Here is a 24,880-nt window from a genome sequence, read left to right on the forward strand (position 1 = left end):
ACGTGTGACCATTGCAATTGCAATAGATGACTCACCTTCGTTCTAAACAGAAAAGGGATCGGACGATAAACTCACTTCGCGGAACCCCCACCAAGAACCACAAAGTGATGCCGCAAACCTGCTATTTTTTCCCCCTAAGGATTAGCTCAAAGCAATGTTATCTGTGATATATGAACAAGACCGAATTATTGAGAATACAAACATCACCCCTGCAAATCCAAGCAGAGAATTTCGAGCACGGGAAGACTTGCGCACAAACAAACTGCCTTAACAAGTTCCAATATCTGCTGTTTTAAAACATGAAAATCGTAAAATGCACCTATGTTATTATGAAACTGAATGCTCCTTGCACAAGAGACCCAAAAACAGCAAACTTCGACTAGTGACACAAATGATATCTGAAAAGGTGGCTTCAGCCCAACGAAGTGATTTACATCATATGGTATAATTGGAGCTTGGAAGGACTAACATTTGAAAGGAGCACCATCCAACACTTCCATTGCATTGTTGCAAGCAAACAATGGCCGAATTAACTTCCAAAGTGGACTAGTTATTACGAGCACACAGCTACTACTGCAATGTCGTCATGCCCCGCTGGCATATAGACGGGTCCATTCCTTGGCTGCACCATTCCAAATAAGTTCCATCAAGTGAAGATAGCGACATAAGCCCACGAAATATCCAGATAGGTGAACCATCACCAAGTTAAAATAGCTATTGCCTGACACAATAATCTCATGGCCAGGTTGTTTATCACGAGCTGGTAGTCGTAGGATTATAATCTAACCTGTTTCTACAGCTTCAGCTTCATTTGCCTTCCAATGCTTTGCAATGTTGTCAGAAAGAGGGTCATCTGGGTTTGGAGCACTCAGAAGCGCTTGAATACTGATAAAAAAGGGACAATGAACAACATCAATTAATCAGCAGAAGATCGATAACCCCCTATAAAATCAAGCCCCAGATAATGAAACCAAAAGTATTATAGCTTGATTAGAATAATCTAATAAAAGGCTGCTATTATCATTTTCTGAGACTTATTTCTTAATAATCATGAGTAACTTGCACATAACCCTTAAGAGTCTCATGCGGATAAAACCCCAGTAGTAACAGCACTTATTAGAGAGAGAGGGAGAAAAAAATGAAATTTGGAAAATAAATTTCTCCTAGAGGAAACAATAAAGAATCATCAAAAGACAGTACTAACAGTAATAGTGCAATGGAAATAATCATGTAACCTCAGCAATACAGTTCGAATCTGGAGAGCTGGACTCCATTTATCTTTAAGAATATCAAGGCATATTCTTCCAAGCTGCATGCAAAATATTAAATTCAAAATACGTTCTCTCCAGGAAGATAACAAATAAAAGAAGGTGATCTGCTTGCCTTGTCAATATTAGGATGGTAAATCTTGGTGAGAAAGCGAACCTGTTAAATCAACAATTAGACCAGAAGTAGATAGATGGTTCAATACACACTATAACTGATCAAGATCAAAGTAGCACAAACCTCAAAAGCAATCAAGATCAAGAGACTCAAATACTATAAATTAGCTAGTTTCATGGATCATAAATGCCTAGTGGTACAATAAAAATACTAAAATACCAAGAGAATAGAATGGGCAGTCGAAATGAATTCAAATAAAGATAGCAATTAAAATGAATTGTTCATGAAAGAATAAGAAATAAGGCAATTGAACAGCGCATATAACAAGTCTCATATGTTTAAGGTCATCAGATAAAATAAGATATCGGCTGCATAGGGAAGACTGAGAAAAGATATTCCCTCATAACCTGTAGTTCTCTCATATATATATTGAAAAAAAAAAAAACGAAAAGGCAACATGCCTTAATTTTCGCATCAATAAATAAGAGTAGATGAACATTAACAGGTACATTAGATGCCCAATGTGACAGATAATCTATGCATATTCCTAATGTACAGGTTACTGTCATAACCAATGAGAAGAATCATCAGCTATAGAGAGCCACATGAAGTACAGATAGAGATCCAATTAGCAAGACTTTAACATGAGAACACTGCAAGCATGTCCTAGAATTTAACATTGCAAATACACCAAGGTAAATTGGAATCAGATTTTAGTTGATATCCTGTCAATGTTGAAAAACCAAATAATGGAGATAATAATATCAATGACAAGAAGTGAACTTAGAGTAAATTTACAAGAACAGTAGCAGAAGGAAAGGTCTATGAGGGAGAGGACACCCTTCTCGAGTCGTGGATGCGCTGTTTGAACAATGGCTGTCATGATGATATTAACAATCATCCTTCACAAAACAAACACAAAAGATGGCTATTATATAAGCATTCTGTAATCACTAAAACAACACCTGTATTTAGAGGGGTTTGTTTTTTGGCACTGCCACATAGGCATCATATGATTTATCAGAATTAATAATGACCATTATAACTATATTTTTTTCGTAACTCAAATTTCAAAATTAACATTTTTAGGAAACAGTTAGAAAACAAAGAAACATCAGAGATGAGAGGCAGCTATCATACTATCATCCACCATCCAGTTAGCTACAGTATATATATGGTAATAGTATGAATGCATACAAGCAAGCATGTAAAGCTTATGTTTACGCCGCCGCTAAGAGCACATTTCTTAAACATACCTGCCCTCCCGCTGCACCTTCTTCTGTGTTGTGAAACATTTTAAACTTAAAATCTTTTAACTATTGATATGTGACAAATAATATTTTCATGATCCCATCATTTCAAGCCCAATTTTTTTTATATAACAAAATTACTAAAAATGAGGGCAAAACTGCAATAATTATTCGCTATAACTAACATCAGTTGTAACTTTTTAGGTATCAATTTTTTTTTTTAAAACAGGAAACACATTAAAGCAAACCCCCGCAATTTATTCAAGGTGCTACAAGCAAATAATAGACTCATAGGATAACACATGCTAGGCATTATTACTAACAACTTTTATAGATGAACACTACAATTAAATAGCTTATTGGTTTAGATTGTTAAAGTTTTTCACAAGTCACAACCATCAGTTGAATGAGGAGTAAATAATTCAACTAAATAATTCTACATAGATTTTCATGGCAATCATACTCCTATGATCTGTCAGAGTTTTCATAAAATGAACATCATATCTTCATGGATGACTAAATTTTAGTGCTTGAAGCCTGACAGATTCAAATGGGGAACAAATACAAGACATTTTGCACAATTTACTTTCTTCCTTACTGGAAGAAATGCCATGTCTCTGTTTGCAGCCATCTGCAACAGTGATAAGCAGGTCACTGTGCAAGACACCTATGGATACATGCAGCCATCCTATCACTGAGGTTGTGACTGCTCCACTGACAATCCTCAGATTTTTCCGCTAACCATTTATATCCGCTCAATTGCTTAGCAGAAAACCATAAGTTGGAAGTCTTCTTCAAAACTATACGAGCAATGATTACAGTCAGCTTACGATACACAACCATCTTGGTGCACAAATGCACGTAGTCAACCCCATAAAATTGGACTAAAATTACTAATTTCCACATGCATGGACCATCAAGATTTTTTTTCCTTTACTTGAATGGTTGAATCAGAAAGTGATATACAGAAATTTTGTCAGTTCCACTTCACACAAGAACAATATGTAAGGCTAGCATTTTTTACATGTACGTTGATGGTTAGGACACATCTTTGGATTAAGTGACAGTGAAGTAGACATTTAGATGCAAATTAGCCTTCAAAGTTTTTTTTAGTACCAACTACTAGAACAGTCTATCATTAACAATATGCAAATGACCCATGGGAACTCTATTGAATGCTGTTTTACCTTCGGGGCAGCCATAGGATACTCTTCAGGCAAGAACAATTCAAGCTTGAAAACCCCTCCTATTAAGGCAAAAAAAAAGACGATATTTCATATTAATAAAAATCAAAAGACCAAATTGATTAAAAAATACAATTTAAATCATTTTTGCATAGATCCATTCCCTAAAAAGTGCCTCTTTAATTACAGCTATCTGATGGAAGAAATCGATATGTTCATTCAATTTCAATATTGAGATCGATACAAGTGTGGGAATACAGGACACAATTTAATTATAAGTCATTGCATGGAGATATCACTAGAAGAACCTAGAATTAAGATGCAAGAACCCATAAAATATAGCTCATCCTTAATTAAATTGGAACATAATAAACACACGGAATAACTCATATATAAGTAGAAATTGTTATCATATGCAATATGCAGGGAACACCCAGTGTAAACCAGTGTCAAAAATAATAACACAACTAGCGGCCATCATAGATGCAATAACCAAAAATGATTAAGCCTCATGCGGAAAGAAAGGCATATTGACCTTTTCTCCAGAAGGTTGGTTTCATCAACCCACTTAAGTGGTCCAAATGCAGATTATATGCATAGGCTTAATTGGCCATACTTTCCATCTTACAAAAAAAACACTATATCAAACTCAAAATTTACATGAGAATTCTTTCAGAATATGGTAATTCTATAGGAATTTACTAGAGATTCATTACGAGCCCTAGGTAGGTGAAAATCTATTTCAAGGAAAAAAATCAACTATATAACTATGTTTATACCAAAGCATCAGATATAGATAATTGGGTCTTCGGAAGTGCTGGTTCTCATTCTGAATCAGAGAGAAGCAATATCCAAACCAACTTTCATAAACTAACAGTTTTTTCATACAGTTTGAATCCCACGCATGGTCTGACGAACCAGCCCGTACCGGCCGGTTCGGACTGGTCCGGCCTGTAACCGGTACGGGCCGAACCCAGCCGAAGCCAGGGAAGACGAAGAGAAGAAGAGAGAGAGAGCATGGAAGAGAGGGAGGGAGGAGAGGCCTCCGCCGCTTGCGAAAGGCCGTGGGGGGCGGCAGAGCCCGCAGGGGCACGGCAAAGGCCGAGGCCGCGTCCCCTATTTCTTTCTTTCGAAAAAGGGGACGACAAAAGAAACAGGGACACGGTTGCCGATTTCACTTAAAAATCTCCATTTTTTTTAATTTGGGGACCGCAGCCTCAACCTTTGTCGCGCCCCCGCGGGCCTCGCCGCCCCCTCCCCGGCCTCCGCCTCCCCCTCGCGGGCGGCCTCTCCTCTCCTCCCTCCCTCCCCCGCTCGCTCTCTTGTTCTCTACTTATTCCCCGGTTCCGACGGGAAAGAGTGTTCCAGTTCGGTACCGGTTTAAACAGGTCCGAACCGGAACCGTGCTGGTCCACTAGGCAACCGGTATACCTAACAGTACCGGTACAACGAATCTTGATCCCACATCTTAGCAGCTTCAGATTTAGATTGTGATGGTTTCCCAGTGGAATTTTACATTAGGAGATAGGTTATTCTACTTAAGGTGTTTCAGCCAATTCAAAATCTTGGTCTCACTCCTGCATCCACCCATTCTAATGCTTCCAACTCATTTTAATCAAGTATGTTCTTCTTCCAACATTATTTAATCAAATTTAATCTAGTTCAATACCATATGTAACATCGATAGTTCATCTTTCTTTTTTTAATATCCATAATTTTATTTTCTTAAAAAGTTTAAAGGGTTGTAGTTATATCATTTTCTAAAATGTAATGAGATCTAACATATAATCTTCCTAGGCACTTCCACTCCCCTTTTCTTCCCTTTTAAGCTCCACTTCCACGCCGCTAAAGTAGCTAACATCTTTGGCAAAAAAAAAAAGAGTAGCTAACGAAGGCAATTCAGGTCCAGATTTCTCACTAGCTCTTCAATATATATGTTCATCTTAAGTCGCCTAGCATGTATTACTTTCCACAATTAACAATCAATGATACCAGAATAATCAAAATCATACGTAGAGCTACTAATGGACTTGGCTTGGGCCACTCACCATAAGTTCAATCTTGGCCTGGATTAAATGAAGGCAGGCTATACCTGGCCTGGCCCTGAAATTCAATTGTTTTTTTAGGGTTTAGCCCTAGGCATGGCATGGCCCTAAATGATTAGACGCAAGCCTGATTCGGCCCAAGGCCTAATTACAATTTCCATAGATAGATTCATATCTAAAAGAAGTTGAAAATAAGTTCTTTCAAAATTGACTATTTGTTCTTCTGTTAGAGGTGCTGCAGAAATGTCTGTGATCAAGTAAATAGCTGTACGAACGAATGGACCGGATAAAAAATGGAAAGATTCGTACAAGTTAAACATTTCGCCAACAATCATTGCTCATCCCTCCGAAACCTATTGATAAGGAATGCATTGAAGTGTATTAAATAATAGGGTTTTTTGCATGGATACCCCCTTCTAAATATCGAATTTTGCGTGAATACCCTTTCAAAATTGATATTTGCATGTATACCCTCGTAAAACTCGGTTATTGTACAAATACCCCTAATATAACAGTTGTTTTAACGGTGTTAAAAAAATCATATTTATATTAATTAAAAATAAAATAAAATTTTAAACTGACGTTACTATCCTTACTATTTCCTCCCCCCCCCCCCCCCCGGTGCTCGGCTTCCTCCCTGCCCCCTGCGTATCGGGATCCCAAGAAGAAGAAGAAGACAGGAGCTCCACACAGCTATGTTCTGCTTCAAAATCTCTTGGGCCCAGAAGAGAGAGAGAGAGAGAGAGAGAGAGAGAGATCCCTCCCCACCCCACACCAGCAACCCCCCCCCCCAGCCCCACCCGGTGCCCGGCTTCCTCCCCGCCCCCTGCGTATCGGAATCCCAAGAAGAAGAAGACAGGAGCTCCACACAGTTGTGCTCTGCTTCAAAATCTCTTGGGCCCAGGAGAGAGAGAGAGAGAGAGAGAGAGAGATCCCCCCCCTCCCCACCCCACACCAGCAACCCCCCCCCAGCCCCCCCGGTGCCCGGCTTCCTCCCCGCCCCCTGCGTATCGGGATCCCAAGAAGAAGAAGAAGAAGAAGGCAGGAGCTCCACACAGCTGTGCTCTGCTTCAAAATCTCTTGGGCCCAGAAGAGAGAGAGAGAGAGAGAGAGGACTGCTGGTTCACAGTGTTCCCTCACTTTCTCCCTTCAAAAGTTAAAAGAAACAAAAACCAAAAAACAGAAGGAAAAAAAAAAGCCAGCTACCGAGACACCAGAGGTATCAACAGGGTCATAGATCGAGAGATAATCCTGATGAGCCGAGGTTCCTTTGGATTCTATGCAGTCCTCTCTCTCTCTCTCTTCTGGGCCCAAGAGATTCTGAAGCAGAGCACAACTGTGTGGAGCTCTTGTCTTCTTCTTCTTCTTCTTGGGATCCCGATACGCAGGGGGCGGGGAGGAAGCCGGAACATCGGGGGTGGGGGGGGGAGGGAAGATTAAGGCGGCGGAGGGAGGAAATAGCAAGAATAATAACATCATTTCAATTTTTTATTTTATTTTTAATTAATATAAATATGATTTTTTTAACACCGTTAAAACAACCGTTATATTAGGGTATTTGTACAATAAAAGAGTTTTACGAGGGTATACATACAAATATGAATTTTGAAAGGGTATTCACGCAAAATTCGATATTTAGAAAGGTATCCATGCGAAAAATCCTAAATAATAAAACCTTTCACATATTTGTTAACATAGTGTAGGATGATTGATTCCATTTCAATGATTATTTGGTTTGCCTTGCATTCTCACTAAGGCAATAGGTCGCCAGGTAGGTCACAATTTGACTTTCATTTCTTTGTATAAAGCAAAGTTCTTCCTCTTCCAATCTTGTATAAAACCCAATTACTTTTTTGAAATGTTCATTTACTTCTCACTAGATATTTTTTAATCTTTTACTAGACCACCGGACCTCCAATCTTCAAACCGTTATCCTATCCCTACTTCTAATCTTGCTCAAAATAGTTCACAAAGAATATTGGCTTAAATCTTGTAGAGACCAGCCTAAACACCACCATAATCCTCTCTACTTTGCTGCCCATTGCATCATGTAGTGTTCGTCACTGCCCACATCCCACTAGATGCTCTCCCTCGCTGCATGTTGCCCACCATGTCCTCTCCACTGCTGCTTTCAACTCACTGCATCACCTTTCATTTCTTTGAAGGTGGAGAATAGATCTCACAACCTCACAAATTTTCTTTGATAGTGGCATACAGCAGCAGCAGTAGCAGCAGCTATGTACAGCGGTTATGGGTTGTGGCATTGGGCATGAACACAAAGAGAAAAGAGGGGAGAGGAAGGGAAGGGATTAGGAGTTAAAGAGTATTGGGTTCAAAAGTGTAAAACGTCTCGGTTTATAAGGCCAACAAGCTGTTTGTTCCAAACCAAAGTCAAGCTTAAGCCTGCCCACATCAAGCCCAAAACAAGTTCGAGCCCAAATTTTGAGGCTTGGGCTCAAGCCCACGGCCCATCTTGAGCCCGAAGCCAGCCAAGCCCAGTGAGTCCAAGCCCAGTAAGTCCATGCCTAGCTCCAGCCATGAGCAACCTAAATCATGAATTGTTAATCCATAGCAAACTATATTTTTTTCTGTTTTCTTGATCTAAACCTACAAGGTAGAGGTCTGATGTTATCTTAACCATTCATCAAAAGCATGTAAAATATTGAAATAAATGCAAGAGCATTCCAGTTTAAATAACATTAAAGGAAGTGCTAAATAGAAATGTTTGGCTAATAAGGATTCAAAAAACCAACCACAAATAGTTAGGGCTAGGCTTAATTCTATGGTTAACTTCAACATCAAAACAAGGCAATTACAAATTAAAGATTATGCTTGTTTGTAGAACTGTCATGTTTCTGATGTAGCCACTGTTAAGCGAGTTGAGTCTACAGGTTAGTTAAATTTTCAGATACAGCAATCATTAGTGTTTTGAGAAAACTTTATCTGAAGAAAAATATTGGTGTAAATATTAGAAATATAATGATCAATTTCCTAACTATCTCCGTGATACCTTTGAGCGATCTTATTTCTTCCTAAACTTTAATAAACTGGACTCAATCAGATTATCGATAAATCTTAAACCTGTTTCTAATGTGCCATTGCATGTACCTGTGTATGCATCTATTATTAGTAAATTACGACCAATTGTCTACATGACAACATTTATCAATCTAACATACAATATAGGGATTTGTCATATACATGGATAAAATACATTATATTTATATGTATTGTGATGCTGTACATATGATACACATCCTAATCATTACTAAGGCTGGTTATCAAGTCATTGACGTTGAAACTGACCATATCCTAACCTAAGAGTCCTCCAGCACGCATGATACAAACTAGAATCAATTAACTAATTGATCCAATCCTGCACCAAACTCAATTGTTTAAGAAAGTATTATCAATATTATTTCTACTCATGCTAGTAGATGACTCAGATAAAAGTGAGATCCTATCCCACAATAATCTGATTGTCTTGTCTTCCAGCAAAAGCATTGCCGTTGCCACTTAAAAACATATTTCTTTGGAGCAATCTACTTAAACAAAGTCAAGCATGATAAATGCATCAAATCAATTCTAGACATCCAATATCATGCATGACCTAATCAAGATTTGTTCTAGGCTTTGGTTCAGAGAAACATGTTAAACCATGTCAACAACTTGGATAAGTTAGCATATTTGATAAATAAGTATGAACTAAGACATACGCTACTTTTAAGTTGTTTGTCTTGTGATTGCCAAATGTCATGATATATGTTCTTACATCTTGAATTGTTTGTATTCTAACATGCAAAATAATGCTAATTGATACTCTACGGACGCATAGGGCACAAACCATGGATGATGACAGAATGAACAAATATACAAGCTACACAGTACATAAATAATAGAACTGCTGTAAGGTATACAGTTCCAATTGAACAATAAATATAAGGCCATTAGGGTCCACATCAAATTTCAAAACCATCACAATAAAGTTACAATGACATACTAAAAATATCAACATTACCAATCTTTGCAACAAAAAATGGCTGATTTTGCACATACATGCCAAAAAACACCACTGAAGTTAAGTTCAATCAATGTCCCCAGGATTCTCAACTCTTAATAAAAGCCAAGTAATCTGCACATTCCATTCTTGGAATAAGCATCCAAAACTCAGACACGTCAAAATCATGAGTCCAAGCCAGAAGGTTCATTTTTTTAAAAAAAAAGGAAAGAAATGGTAAGCATGATCGCAGCCGTCTCTTATAAAGACATTTTCTTTTTAAAGAGTAGCTGTCTTTGGTTCCATGACCTTAAAATAGTGCTGTCCTACTTGACCAACAAGCTTACATAGCTAAACCTATGCACAAAAAAATTAGAGAAGAAAGTAACCTAGTCAAACTATAATATATGGCATGGAGTAACAACACATGTCATGACACAAGGAAGAAAAAAACTCGTAACTGTACTGTACAGATCAAATAAAACTTATAATTTCAAATATCACTAATATATGACGCATCCTGGTAAGAAAATTACATCAACTGATATAAAATAAGCAAAAATACATGAATATAAGCATTTGCAAATTTAAGTATTCCATCAATATAATAAGGAAAAATCTCGTCAGTATCAAGCTTGACTGAAAGAAAGTCGTGGCAACACATTTCCGCTAAGTTGTTACATGCGAAAGATAGTACGAATCAATTATAGCAAGCAATGAGAAAAACACAACGATCAAATCAGGATTTGCACATTTTAACACACGCAACAGAAGAAATAATTCACAGCAACTTTCAAGTCATTAAGGCAGGTTATCCTACCAGACTGACAGACAAGAGATGCCGTCCCTGGCATTCCAAGCAAGACGTGAAAAATCATGGACTATCGAATTTGTGAAATTAATCGAAATGCAATAACAAATTTTTAGCAAGCTAATCACCTTCATATGGAGACTGCGTCGGTCCAAGAATCATCACATTAAAATAGCGCATATTGTCCTCTGATGGAGAGGCACTTATGCCAGGAGCTGCAACAGATCACCGCAAGAATTACCCAAAACCCTAGATAAATAAGCGAATCCCCAAGAAAAAACCCAAAAATCCACCGCCCTAAATTTAGCAAAATTGAAAAGCTATTAACATCTTCAAATAACCGCAAGTCGAGTCGAAAACCGATTTTCCGAAACGATCAGCACGAAATCAAATCACAAATGGCACGATATCGAAAGAGCAATTCAAGATACCTGGCTCGCTGAGGAGGCGCTGCGTTTCCTGCTCCATCACGGGACCCAAGAAACCAGAATCAGAAACAAGAGAAATCCAAAACAAGAATAAATGCGTGAAAACATTTGGGAGATCAAAGCCCCTAGAAACATGCATCAAATCCATTCCTCCATCGAGGTCGAAGGAACAAAAAGGATGGACAGTGAAAAGAGAATCGGATCGTAGACGCACCGATGGGGGATTTACCTTGATAATTCGGCGAGGTAGATTGCTGTTCGCCATTCGGGGCCGGAGATAGGGTTTCCGCTTCTCTCTTTCGGGGGAATTGAAGGACGAGAGGAAGAGAGAGAAGAGAAGCGAATCGGTGAGCTAATGGCCTTGAGAGAGAAAAAATCTCGATCCATAGGTTGGGGTTTATAAAGCTTTCCGAATTTATTAATCTCCCCTTTAATCTTTTTAATTTGAATATAAAATTATAACTCTTAAATTCGTAATTTTACTCCGCCTTTACGCAACTCGGCCTTTTTACTCTGACGGAGTGCATTGGATGCGCGTCGATCCGCGGTGTAGGCACCATAGGTGAGCACAGGTGAGCTTTAACCGCAGAAGCAGTTTTTCTCCTCTCAGGCGATTGTAAGTCGTCTCCTAGATGATGAATTTTGTTCGTTCTTTTAATGCTTTTCCATCCAAACATTCGGATCATATGCCACATAAGTCCAAACCAAATTATACGGAGCATACTATACTATATTAGTTCGGTACCAATATCTAATATAGATGGCATATAAATATTCAGTACGCCTAAAAAATTTCATATTGTACCGTGTCGGTACTGTGCTAATATGGCATCGATATGTAATTCGGTACCGAAATAGCGAGCTTTGATTGGGATGTTTCTTCCAACACTTTTTTTTTTTTTATGACTCCTATTCAATGATAGTTCTTATTTTGGTTATTCTATATAAATTTTATAAAAAATACTGAAATTTAACTCTTTTTTTTCTCTAAATGTGCAAGACAGCTTTATTTTAAGAAGTGCTTGCTTAACTTACTCCATATAGGGTAGCACGGCTTTTGGGCTTTTCCGTGACCTAGGGCTGGCGAAAAGAGTGATTTAGTCCCCTCAAGTGAGAAATGAAATATATATCATAAAAAAAACTTCTGGCAAATTATGTTGCCCTAAATTTGTAATTGACAATTTCTATGCTTGCATACACCACTGATGTTATGCAACATATACAAAATATGATATGAGAAGGCATGAAGATGACATGCAAATGCTTGCATACAACACTGATGTTATGCAAGCATTTAATGATGCCCATGATATACAAAATATGGTATGAGAAGGCATGTAAGATGGCATGCAAGACTTTGAATCAATATATGAACTTAAGGTACTTACCAAAAAATATACAAATTCAAGGCTACACAAAACTTTGGTAAGAAGAGGAACAGGACAGTGTTAGCGATTGCGAGCTACAATTATCATCAAAAAGACATTTTGCAGGCATTGTTTGATAAAGTAAGTAGTATTTTAATCACAGATCCTGAGCTCATAGCGCAAAGATGAATATAAACTACAAAAAATCGCATTTCTTATTCATTTAAACCATCGAAGTTTATGATTATCTAAAATGAAAGTTAATATATCATATTACATTTATCCTGATACTAGCAACAGCGAAAACATATCGATATACAAAATCAAAATATCCAAAGTCTTAAGCAAGTCATGATGTCTCAAAAGATTCATCAATTAGTGGTTGACACTGCAATTGTTGTTTGATTGTTCGAAAGAATTTAGATAATTTAAATAATGGTTTTCCAATCAATCAGATTCTAAAATTATTGTAGTATTGTATGCGGGTGCTTGTGGGGGACAAGCATGCCAAGAAAGCACTCCATTGAGCCTTACTTGGAATCTCCTTCAACTAAGAAAGCATCAAAGTTGAATGTTGTTAGCATAATAAGAATAAAGAAAAAAAGGAGCTTCAGGGAGGGCTAGCGTTAGCCCTACGCCAACCAAAGCTCAAGTGTGGACAATAAGATCTCTGTTCCCTTTGTGCAAGAAGCAATGGAATAACCAGCTCAAGTTGCCATGTGTTTATGCTCATGATTTCAGACACAAAAAAGAAGTTAAAAAAGACTATTGTGGCTCATGCAATCTGACGTTTCTATGTGTGAGGATCCGTGCGGGCGTGTGTTTAGTCCCACATCGATTATTCGCTGAATAGATCTTAGATACTTATACAGGATAAAGAAATCCAAATAATATCTTAAAAAGGGTTGTTACACTATGTATAATAACCTACCAGTTCAATAAACAAAATTTCTTATTTATGAAATCAAAATGGCACATAGATGGATCAAGAAGGTTTCCATTTGAGAATTAATGTGGGAAAGAAGCAATCATAACAATTGGCATCGATAAGGATTTCAAAATTTATTCATGCCTATAATTGATAGAGTTTGCATTGCAAGATTGAATTTTATGACAATGTGTGAAGTGCGCGATGCTAAAATCTAAACACCAATCTCTATATATGGTATTCTATACATCTTATTATAATAATGGGACAAAAAGTTGTTGCTAGACTGAAATAGTACAATCTTTTCTTTTTTATTTCTTTTTTATACATGGTGTCCACATTGTCCAAATGAGATGGATAGATACAATATTCAAATTGCACCACCACTGAAGAAATCTTGATATATGATCCCATTTCTTGGACCAATCATTTCATGGCCATAGGAAACACCGTCAAGGTCACGAAGCAATGGAGGATTAGGCTCCACAATGAGCAACTATTTGTCTTGCCACTCGGAATGAATTTTATTCTTTTTTCTTGGGAAGTTTTTGCGATTCATGTCGACAACCAATGTGCAATGCTGTCCCAGAATCTTTATTCCATATCATTGCAGTTAGGAAAAAATATAGAGATTTTACTCCAAACTCTCTCTCTCTCTCTCTCTCTCTCTCTCTCTCTCTCTCTCTCTCTCTCTCTCTCTCTGCCTGCGTAAGCATATAAATTTTTCTCTTTTTTTTTGGGTAAAAATATAAATTTTTCTTTCAAGTGTCCACTTAAAGCAGATCCCGCAGAGCTTGATGCCTAAAGAGTAAAGAGTTGACTGAACTCTAGTTTTGTATTTCACTGACCAAGGACAGTGGAAGAAACTAAATGTTCACCCTATATACAAGAGAAGAAAATTATTGATCTAAACTAAAGCTAGATGGCTTATGAATTAAGCTAATTTCAAACATATGACATTATAAACCAAACCCTAGATTGGTTAAAGAATTAAAATCATTTTGAACATATCCTATTAGCGGATCAAATTGATGATGAGTTGTGAAAATAGAAAGAGATGAGCCAATAGGTAGGTAGGGATGGCAATTGTAGTATACCTGACGGATCCCTAATCCGACCCGAATGAGGCGGGTTTTGCTACACTTGTTTGGCCGTTTAACCTCTGGGTGAGGTATGGGTTCTAAATAAAATACTCGAAGCAGTAATGGATCCAACCTAATGGATCTGATCCAACCCGATCCAATCTACTTTGTCTACCTAACCTGCACCATCTACTTTACCCAACCCGATCCAATCTGAGGTAGGTAAGAATAATTATCTAATAGCTGTTAGTATTGCAAAGTTATGTAACTGGTTAATGTGTTTATTTAAATCCAAATATGTATTATTGAATTAAATGAATAAATATACCAATATAAAATGTGAAAAAAGATGGTGGTTCACTGCTAACAGCGAGGTGAGCCGTGCCCGTGAGTAGAGGCCAACCGGATGCGGTCTCGTCCGCTCTAGGACCCATTTGGTTCAGGCCTTAGTCCAGGCCACATAGCTCAGTTGGCTAACTTGGAGTGGCCATGCCAGATACAACACAAAAACCACTATTCCAAAGTATGCATGCGGCAATAAGAACTGGAATAGAGACATAGGGAAGGGGCAAAGAGAACTTTAGGGCATGTTTGTAGAGGAATGTTAGGCTCTAGAACATAAATAGAAATAAGTGACTCCCATCCCAGCAGTTTGGTTGGGAGAGTTGCATTCACATTCTAATTCAAGATGGAATGGAAATGCCCCAATCCTCCAAAATTCGATCTCGATTCAAATTTCATTCCAATTTAGATACTGATTTCAGTTACGAATCAAACATATCGAGGAATATGACTATTCCGATTACAATTCCAACCGCTAACCAAATGCACCCTTAAAGTAATTGGTTTTGTGAAATTTGGGGAATGAATGATGTCCTATATGAAAGTTCGAACGACTGCGATTAAGACTTTGATTACAAACCAAATGCCCTCTTAAAGTAATTGATTTTGTGGAATTCGGAGGATGAATAATGTCCCATATCAAAGCTAGAAGGATCGGTGATTTGGCTATATGATTTCCTATTAGGTGAATGCAGGGATTCCTATCTCTGGCATACTGAAGAGCAACAGCAAGGATCTCAGTGGCTGTTGTGGCTGGCAATGAAAAGTGAAATCATGTGTTATAAAAAAAAAAAAAAAAGTTCAAGAAAACAACTAATATCTCAGGAGAAAAAAGTGATATCGTGTGTTATAAAATATTGAAAGTTCAAGAAAACGAAGGATAGCATTCTGTTGCCGGGACTCAAACCCAGGTTTCTCGGGTGAGAGCCAAGTATTCTAACCAACTAGACTACGGCGGATTTGGCCTAAAATTGATTTGCTTTTTGGATCAGTTTGTTTTTTTCCTGACAGAATGCTCGGCAGTTCCAAAAGCTTCCTTTGAGCTATTCCCCTCTTCTCAGATGAGCTGGTGGGACTGCAGTTGGTTCGATTGAGCCAAAGGCTTCCATAATGCCTCATTCGACCTTAAAACCATCATAATAATCAGTAACATCATAATGGACGTTGGAAACATATTTAGAGCCTTGTGGTTGCACTCCTGTACTATGAACAGGAGGATCATCCAGGATGGTTTTCCCAAGCAGCTGGCATCGAGAAACTTTTCTTATTTCCATGAAATGATTGCCGATCATCACACCTTACTCCGAAAAAATGACATTACAGGAACTTTGATTTTGGTCGATGAGGCAACATGCTCCCATGCAACAGAGCATTCCCCCCAAAGCCTCAGGTGCCAAATATCGAGGACCAAAAAGCCTGCAACCCTACCCAAAGTTGGCCCGGCCCAGGCCCACTTCCCACCCGAGTCATAATTTAATCCTGTTTGCATCCCAGAGTTGGTCCACCGATTCTGTCGTACGTACATGCAGGGAAACCTACGATGTTATAATCTTGACATGAAAAATTCCAATGCTGCATGCTATGGTTTACCCGAACGAGGAGTTTAAACTTCACTTCCATCTACGGCTCATCACGAGCATTCAAAACAAATACAAATCCTATCGCCAGATGGCTGACGATAGGGATCTTCCAAAGGGATGCCTAGCAACAATAAAGCGATCTGCCCTAAAGGACCTTCTTCAGTCGATAAATCACCGTATGCAACAGCACCATAACGAGGGACAAACTATTGCTTCGGAGGATCATTATACCATCAATATCAGACATTAAACTTTAGCATCACAAAATCTAGAACCCATCCTTGTGCAAAAAAAACTCCCACCACTACAAGATCTGAACGCAATCTTACCCCTACATGTGGAGATATTATTTTTGTGTTTTGAACATGAACCCATAGTATCTAAATCACAACGAAACAATATTACCATTGCACCAGGATCCACCTTTCTTAAATCATTGAGCAAATCTAGGGATATTTTGAAGCACTGAGCAGCCATATCAATGATTACCAAGATCATCACATTCATCACATTTTCTTAAGCCTAGTCATCACTATGTCAAATCCTGGTGAGCTCTTTTATAGTCTCTCTCCACTTCTTTCACTAACCAGAATAAGGTCAGTCAGCAGTTCAAATTAAAGGGGACAAAAAAACCAGACAATGCACATCCTGAAAAAAAAAAAGAAAAAAAACTGAGCTAAAGAGGTGTTCCTTCGCTCGACACCAATTAATGCAACAACTCTTGAAAGCAGTCACACCATATCACCAATATTTTAAGTTGTGAAGCATTGGAATGATGGGATGACACGTAGAAGGAACACGATCTTCAGACGCCAACTTACATATATGTCCGACTAGCAACTGAAGCCCATAAAAACAAGCACAAGAACAAGGTAGATGCTTGAAAACTCAACTAACAGAACAAAATCACCAAGGATGTCTTCAGAATCCTCATCCTGTTCTACTTCATCATCGCTTGCAATTGGTCCACTTCACTGCAAAATTTTTTATACAATAATTTTAGTTCACCTTAAGGAACAATCTCTGCTTCAACAAGAGAGTAAGTTAATCATCTAATCTTTATAACTCAAAAGAATTCTTTTGCTATCAATTACAGAAACCAACCTGAGCATCTTCAGTTGCATTAGCCTTTCCAGCCCCATCCTTGGTAGCATCTTCTGCTGCAGCCAAATTTGAGCATATCATTATAAAAGCATCTTCCAATAGTGGAAAGCATAAAAATTTGTAGTAGTTTCCTTAGGTATGTCAAAAGATTGAGCCAAAAAGTAGTGAGAGAAAGACATACAAGGTTAAAGGAGGAAATCTCCAATTTTCTAGTCATATTCTTTATGTAACACGAATGAAGAAAACATTGGACAAGAATATAGATTATAGAAGATACCAAGGAACACACAACAAACATCATGTCTAGGTTACAGCAATAACATGCAAGAATCTTCGGAAGTAAAATGAGGTAAAATGGCATCACAATAGATTACAAAGAGTCATCCGTAGAATGGGAGATTTGTGTCCATTCTATCTACTGGGGATCAGGATGAGGGAGGGTGGGGGGGTGGGGTGGAGGTTGTGGGAGAAGAGGAAGATTGCAGAGGATTGCAGGCCCAACCATGTTAGGATTAAAAAAAGGATTTTGAGAGGTCTATTTTTTATCCCGAAGATCGGGCCCATGAACCCCTGCCTCTCCCGCTCCGGTTCCCTCTCTCCCCTCCCGCACCCTCCTCCCCATCCATCCCACTAGATAAGGCAAGAACTTCCTAAACAAGCCCTAGGTGTGTAACTAACAAAGAGTATTTGAGTCAACAGGTTTTAGGCTAATATGAGTTCAAATAGAAGCATAATGGTGCTGAATTTTCAATAACAAATTTCAACTTATGGCAGGTTTGGTTGCTAGGCAGTGGGCACCCTTAAGTAGTGTCCCGAATCTGACTTTGGGATGGATCAGTCGAGTTATTAGAGTCCCGCTCAATGGGCAATTGGCAGCTAAGATCCAAATCCATGGTTTTGCCTACCAGTGAGTAAAGAATTTGGGGTGGTAAAGTTGGGTCTCAATAAAGGCAGTCCGACAAGTATGTTGATTTCTCCCAGAAGTAGTCACTTCGAGATGCTTGGTTACCTGAAATGACCACCAAACTGCAGTTCAGCCAGTTCAGAACATCTCTCCAGTTAAACAAATTATAACTATAAACCCATGTGGATGACTTGAGTGTGAGGATCTGAAGCCGCTGGAAGTGGGCCACTTTAATTTCTACCACTTTTGTCCAATCAAAACAAATCTTTTGTTGGGCAAGTACACATCAATCACGGCACACAACCATGAAAGATAATTCCGGAAAGTTTGACCCATTCTCCTCTGTAGATTTGAATATAGTCCCTTATACCATTAAGTGCATCAAATAAGAAATGGGCAATTCTAGGTATGTTCCTCATCTTGTGTTCATTGACGAAGAGTGTTTCTGGAAAGATATTTATTCAGAATTCTTCCACTGAGAAAAAAATAAACCCTCAAAAAAACAGTGTCTCAAGAAAAAAAAATCTAGCACTGCTTTCGCATGCATTGCCATCAATATATAGACAAAGGTCTTCTCCATTTTGTTTGTCAAATCCCATCCGTGTTGAATAAGATAGAACTATAGCAAGGTCAACCTTTTGAAATCGTAGCAAACAATATTTTCAAAGTGTCAATATCTACAGAACAAAGATGAAATTGAGTAAAGCACTACTATTTAATCTTTCACGAAATGCCATCAATATATGAAAGTAAATATTAGAAAACACAACCGCTAGTGTTATCAAACATTTGACTACAATCAATTGGTACAGGTTGATTATCTGTACAATTTAAAATAATGGCATCTCTTTTTAATGACAATTTCTATATTTCAAAAAAAAAAATCACTTTTCACAATTCAAATTCCATAAATCCTTTTCAATAATCAGGAAAAGTTTCTTAGAAAGAAGGCAATGGATATTTTTTCAACCGTTTCTACTCACAACACAATTACCTGTTATTTCAACACCCAAACTTGCTCAAGTTAACCAAAAGGAATATTGACATATAGGATGATTCTTGCTATTCTTACATTATAAAATTTGTTAATGAGCCCAAGGTAAGTTCATTTTTTATAATCTCAAAGGGGTCTTGCCAAATACTAAGCCCACATGCAACAAATTAGGTCTCCCATGTCATAGAATCGACACTTTTGCTTGCTACAGTTAAGTCATTTTTAGGTTGGAAAGTAACATACACATCACATTTCAAGTAATCGGGGTTATTTTCCAGGAAGGGCCTAGCCCAGTGGGCCCAAAACCGTGGTCCAAACCCGCCCAAAACGCTTTGGGCTTGAGTGGACCAGGCTGGCTGGCTGGCACGTGAACCTGTCTAATCTCAAGATAATCAAATTTCAGTCTCTGAAATCAATATCATAGTAAGTACTACATAATCCAAGAACTGAAAATTGCAAAATGAGTGGGCATCATTGTCAAGTATCCAACATACAAAAGAAAGGCTGTAGCTGTGAATGGACATAGAAAAGTTACTATAATGTACATTTTAGAAAAAATCAGCATTGTGCTAGAAGTGCACAGATAGCTTTGCATGTCCTGTGATAGCATTACGCCTAAATTAAAATGAGATTACAGAGGGCACTCCTAAAGAATTGACAGAGTAATAGAAACTGTGCTTGAACGGAATGTCCACAGAGTGGGTCATCTATTACCTCCATCCTCAGGGATGTCAGAGGTCCATAAGGTGAGGTTGTCCCTCAAAAGTTGCATGATCAGAGTGCTATCCTTGTAAGATTCTTCACTCAGCGTATCGAGCTCAGATATTGCTTCATCAAAAGCTTGTTTAGCAAGGTGGCAAGCCCTAAAACCAATTTTCATGTAACATTATATCCATAATAATATAGCATACAAGAATGTACCTGAACATTCATTGTAAATGCACACCTCTCAGGTGAGTTCATGATCTCATAATAGAAAACTGAGAAGTTCAATGCCAAACCCAATCGAATAGGGTGTGTAGGAGACAGGTCTGCCTCAGCGGTAGTTGTAGCCATCTGCAAAGAGGTTGAGCATATACTTAGAAATATCATTATAACAGATATCATACCAGAGCAATAGCAAGATTTGTTATGCATATTAGACAATACAACAAACAATTTAGAAAAGCATAAATGATAGAGAGAGAGAGAGAGAGAGAGAGAGAGAGAGAGAGAAGGAGGAGGAGGAGAATGAGGAGAAGAAGTTAAACTAAATGTTGACACAGAGGCAATCTAGTTATATTACAATTGTACAAACTACAATCCTGCAAGGTTCAGATAAGACCCATGGAACTAATCTAAGATCATCTCAAAATGAAAGAACCTTATAGAATGTGGCCTGGTTAGGCAGAATCTTAAGCCTGCATAAGATATTATTTCAGCAGATTAAGCTTAGCACCAGTTGGGCAACATCGAGCTGGCCAAAAACCACATAGAAGTATTTATTAGCTGATAGACAGCAAATTTGCAGAAAGAGGCTCCTACATGCAGAACCTGTGCACTCCACTGAATCCAACATTGTCATAGCCTTTAGAGCTGACGCATTCCAGCCGGTATTTTTAAGACGCTTGATTAGAAACCAAAAAAAACATTCTATTTCCTAGCAATTGACTTGTGATAAGAATTCTAAGTGCTATAGTTGGAATTGATACTATGAAACACCAAGCCACAAGAAAGTCCAAACATTGTTACCATCAAGTATTAGACATCTTTATCTGACCAGGTAATTTTGATAAAAAAGGTCCACAATTTCCACTAGGTATCTTAATGATGTTGAACCATGACTAGGATAAGGAAGGCAGCATCAGAATAACCATTGTGAACTAGCAAAAAGTATATGATTGCTTACACCATCAGTAAGAAATCAAATGCATGTTGCAGTGTTCTCATTAGCAATTTAGCTTAACTACTATTGGTTTCACCAAATGCAAACTAGACCTTTTTTTTTTACTTATTTAAAATATATTTCTCATTTATATTGTTATCAAGAAGTATTTTTAGGGTCAAGAAGGAGGAGAAGAAGTCGAGCTAGTAAAACATGGAGACAAATAACCAAAAAGGATTTGAAAAGGCTCCACGTCGAGTGAAAAATAGCAAATGATGGGATTGAATGATCAAAAAGCTCCCATAACATCAACCAAGAAAATAATAAAAAGAAAAAGAAAACACATAGAGGTAACTTCTGTAAACCTAATCAAATATACAGAGTTGCATGACATCTATATAAATATGGATCTAGGTTGGTTATATTACAACCATATGTAGGCTTTAGCTCCTTGATTCCATGGGGTGTTTTAAAATGCAGTGGACACAACTGCACATATGGATGTGGTCCCCTCACCGTACAGCATTGCCTATAGGGAGTTACTATATACAGTCCAACTACACATGAGCCAAAACAAGAAATTAACTTAGCATTTGCACGCTGCATATGCATAATATTGTGAGGCCACATATGCAGCCCATTCCATGTAGGCCCATGCAGGTGGAGATGGTTCGAGCTGATGATTAGGTTGGATGTGGGTTCCGAGCATGCCGAATATGGGAATTGCTAATAATGTTAGTATATTAATTATTCCTTAGCTATTGTTATTAGATATTAAATATTAAACAGTAAGTAAGCACAACTTGTTAGTTTCTATTGTCATTAATATTGTTAACATTTTCAAAAGAAAAAAACACTATTATTGTCATAGTTGTTATTATATTTAATATATTTTACTTCTTTTTAAATAGCTATATAGTAACAACTGCATGTGCAGTACGTCCGCTGCATATTTGCTATGCAGTATGCCCACATACTGCAATCACCTTTTAATCATCGACTCCATGACAGAAAATTATTTATTGAAACAAAAAATAAAAAAAACAACAGTACTTAAAAATAGGCTGCACCTCCCTTCTCCTGCTCCAATAGCGCTGCAATAAACAAAAGAAAACCTAAAGAGATCCACATGCACACAACATAGTTTTATGATGCATGTAAAAGACAAATACTTACCACATATAAACTTTAAAGAAACCAAGAAAATACTTGTTCATGAATCACAGGATAAAAAACAGGAAACCAAATGCAAATTTTGGTATAATGCTTGTCAAGACTAAAGGTAAATTTATTCAACAAAGATTGCAAGCACAGAGAAAAGCAAACAACGAATACTATAAAAAATCGGATAAGCACTAACTGTGAGAAAAGGGGAAGCGGGACATCAAATATATATACCTGATATGCCTTCAGGGACAGCTCCGCCGCCTCTTTCCTCTCATTGCCGGCCTTGAACTCCGCCAGGTAGCGATAGTAATCACCCTTCCTGTAATCAAACAATAAATTTCTCAAGACCCCAAAATAATTCCGAATAACGCACCAAATCTTGGACCCAAAATCTCGTATATGGCTCACATCTTGTAGTAGAAAACAGAGGACTCCCCGGCGGAGGAAGAAGGAATAAGATGCTCGTCGATCACGGCCATGATATCAAGGCAAATGTTCGAGAGCTCCAACTCCACCTTCCGCCGGTACTCCTTGATCCTCTTCACGTGGTTCTCGTTCCCCTTCGCCTCCTCTTTCTGCTCGATCGAGGAGAGGATCCTCCACGACGCCCTCCTCGCACCGATCACGTTCTTGTAGCCCACAGAAAGCAGGTTCCGCTCCTCCACCGTCAGCTCCACGTCGAGCTTCGCGACATTCTTCATCGATTCCACCATCTCTGAGGTAAAAAACACGGATCGGACCAAAACCCTAACCCTAGAACCAGTCGAAGAGAGGAACCCTAGGCATCGAGATTGCGTAAAGAAACCCTACCGTCATAGCGCTCGGCTTGCTCGGCCAGCTTGGCGATGTAGACGAAGTTCTCTCGCTCTCTCTGAGACGCCATTACCGATCGGATCCGAGCTCTACCTTGATCTCGATCTCTCCCTCTCCCTCTCTTCTCGCTTCCTCGTCTCTGAGCTCCGGGCTCGCGAGGTCGATGGAAATGTGGACGGCGGAAAGGCGTGGGGAAATGAGCAGGGGACGCGGATTGAGAGATGCCCCTGGAATGTCGTGAATTTACGGATTTGCCTCGCGTTGATTCTCAGAATTCTCCGTTGGATGAAGAGCTGACGGATATCGGTGCATCCGCTTGCGGTGAAGTGGATAGGATTAGCGTGAAAAGAGCGCGTTTCTCCAACGCATTGCATTTTAAGCTCGCGGCTGCCGTGGGCGCGTCGATGGAACTGGACGCCAACTCCGGGTGTCGCTTTGACGGTCTGATAGCTGGATACAGCGTGAAGTCAGTTTTTTATTAGTAGCAAAGCTGGGTGGACCGGTTCGTAAGGCAGGTGTCACATCGCAGCGATCGGCGATACAACATTATAGCATCATTTTTTTTTTTTTTTTCAACCTACCAACGCCTTTTTCTGCTGAAAAATATTCGATGCGGATAGAATTTTTTTTTACTCATATCTTTTCTACCCACAGTAGAGCCCCATCAGCATGGCAGCTCTATTCCTGTATGAGTACGACACATTAGCACCATTTAAGTAACCGACAGATTAGATAGCGATTCTACCGGACAATTCAGGTGGAGGCACCAATTAAATTCACAAATAAAAATACTAAAATATTTTTTTTATAAATTTAATTAATTTTTTTAAAAAAATAGGAGGGGCTAATTCATATTTTTCTATATGAACTTATTCAATCTTTTAAAAACTAACTCCCAGCAAAATAGTACTTACTGCACCCAAGTAGCTAGGGATGATTCCATCTATGCAGATGTATGGTGATGATAAAAACAACATCTACCATTAGCGATGATTAAGATGCGTGAAAGTTAATAATTTGCTGTCAGAATTAGGAAAAAAGAAGATTTGGATATAAAAACTAAGTCCAATAAATTATTTAGTTGGGTTTGAGTTCCAAACTTAGATCGGAAGTCTTGTTGAATTTGGATTTGGATATAGATAAATTCATACTTAAAACTCAATTATATATTATGTATTATAATATACATATGTATATCTTAGGCACATAAATACATATATATGCATGTACAGTGTGCATCCATCAATCTGTACTTATCTTATCAAGTGGTCTTCCTTGCATTTACTTTTCAGTCTCTATATATACTGCACATCATCTTTCATATTTCAAGGGCTTAAGACTTTGTATCATGCATTTGCCTTTTACGAGCGCTATTCATGCACGCATGTGTACGCCAAAAACACCTACATGCATCATCGAACGGCCATGTCTATTGACCAAGTCAACGACATCATTCCATGAAATGATGACCAGTTAAAATGTGATACTCTGCATTCCTTCTTGGTACCCTTTAGCCTGCTTCTCATGGTTGCTCTGGCTTCAATTTACATCTCTCTTGATGCCAGCGCAGTCCGAGTTGCATCTTTTGCTTAAGAGGATGATCGACAAGTAGAGTAAAAATAGATCGAATAATATCC

General features: G+C 38.4%; 2 protein-coding genes across 5 annotated transcripts; both read right to left on the reverse strand.

The window, feature by feature from the left end:
• Positions 1-245: 245 nt before the first annotated feature.
• On the reverse strand, positions 246-11,483 carry LOC103709457 (ubiquitin-conjugating enzyme E2 36). 3 transcript variants are annotated; one of them, XR_604449.4, is made up of 8 exons: positions 11,328-11,483; positions 11,102-11,129; positions 10,799-10,885; positions 3,821-3,879; positions 1,384-1,425; positions 1,205-1,309; positions 788-885; positions 246-622 (listed from the first exon to the last, which is right to left on the reverse strand). XR_604449.4 is itself a non-coding variant. In XM_008794790.4 (8 exons), exons 1-8 carry the CDS (start codon positions 11,361-11,363, stop codon positions 585-587), a joined length of 462 nt encoding a protein of 153 aa, XP_008793012.1. In that variant the 5' UTR covers positions 11,364-11,482; the 3' UTR covers positions 248-584. The 3 variants fall into 3 exon arrangements, 2 of the variants coding, with proteins under 2 accessions (XP_008793012.1, XP_008793013.1); XM_008794790.4 differs by having other exon boundaries at positions 248-622; positions 1,236-1,309; positions 11,328-11,482; XM_008794791.4 differs by lacking the exon at positions 11,102-11,129 and having other exon boundaries at positions 248-622; positions 1,236-1,309; positions 11,328-11,477.
• Positions 11,484-16,930: 5,447 nt separating this feature from the next.
• LOC103709456 (14-3-3-like protein D) lies at positions 16,931-23,570 on the reverse strand. Of its 2 annotated transcripts, none has more exons than XM_008794788.3 (7): positions 23,241-23,570; positions 22,839-23,145; positions 22,662-22,749; positions 20,346-20,455; positions 20,114-20,262; positions 17,502-17,554; positions 16,931-17,371 (listed from the first exon to the last, which is right to left on the reverse strand). In XM_008794788.3, exons 1-7 carry the CDS (start codon positions 23,311-23,313, stop codon positions 17,369-17,371), a joined length of 783 nt encoding a protein of 260 aa, XP_008793010.1. In that variant the 5' UTR covers positions 23,314-23,570; the 3' UTR covers positions 16,931-17,368. The 2 variants fall into 2 exon arrangements, with proteins under 2 accessions (XP_008793010.1, XP_008793009.1); XM_008794787.3 differs by having other exon boundaries at positions 17,502-17,557.
• Between the last annotated feature and the right edge of the window lie 1,310 nt (positions 23,571-24,880).

This window comes from Phoenix dactylifera, chromosome 11 (genome assembly GCF_009389715.1).
Source record: "Phoenix dactylifera cultivar Barhee BC4 chromosome 11, palm_55x_up_171113_PBpolish2nd_filt_p, whole genome shotgun sequence".
NCBI classification, from domain to species: domain Eukaryota; kingdom Viridiplantae; phylum Streptophyta; class Magnoliopsida; order Arecales; family Arecaceae; genus Phoenix; species Phoenix dactylifera.

Coding starts and splice junctions, on each gene's coding strand:
- LOC103709457 (XM_008794790.4), bottom strand. CDS start 11,363: ATGGCGAACAGCAATCTACCTCGCCGAATTATCAAG. Junction 3,880..10,798: donor GACGCAGTCTCCATATGAAG/GTGATTAGCTTG, acceptor TTGCCTTAATAG/GAGGGGTTTTCAAGCTTGAA. Junction 623..787: donor AGCTGAAGCTGTAGAAACAG/GTTAGATTATAA, acceptor GGAATGGTGCAG/CCAAGGAATGGACCCGTCTA.
- LOC103709456 (XM_008794787.3), bottom strand. CDS start 23,313: ATGGCGTCTCAGAGAGAGCGAGAGAACTTCGTCTACATCGCCAAGCTG. Junction 20,456..22,661: donor TGTCCCTGAAGGCATATCAG/GTATATATATTT, acceptor ACCTCTTTGCAG/ATGGCTACAACTACCGCTGA. Junction 17,558..20,113: donor TGACATCCCTGAGGATGGAG/GTAATAGATGAC, acceptor ATTTGGCTGCAG/CAGAAGATGCTACCAAGGAT.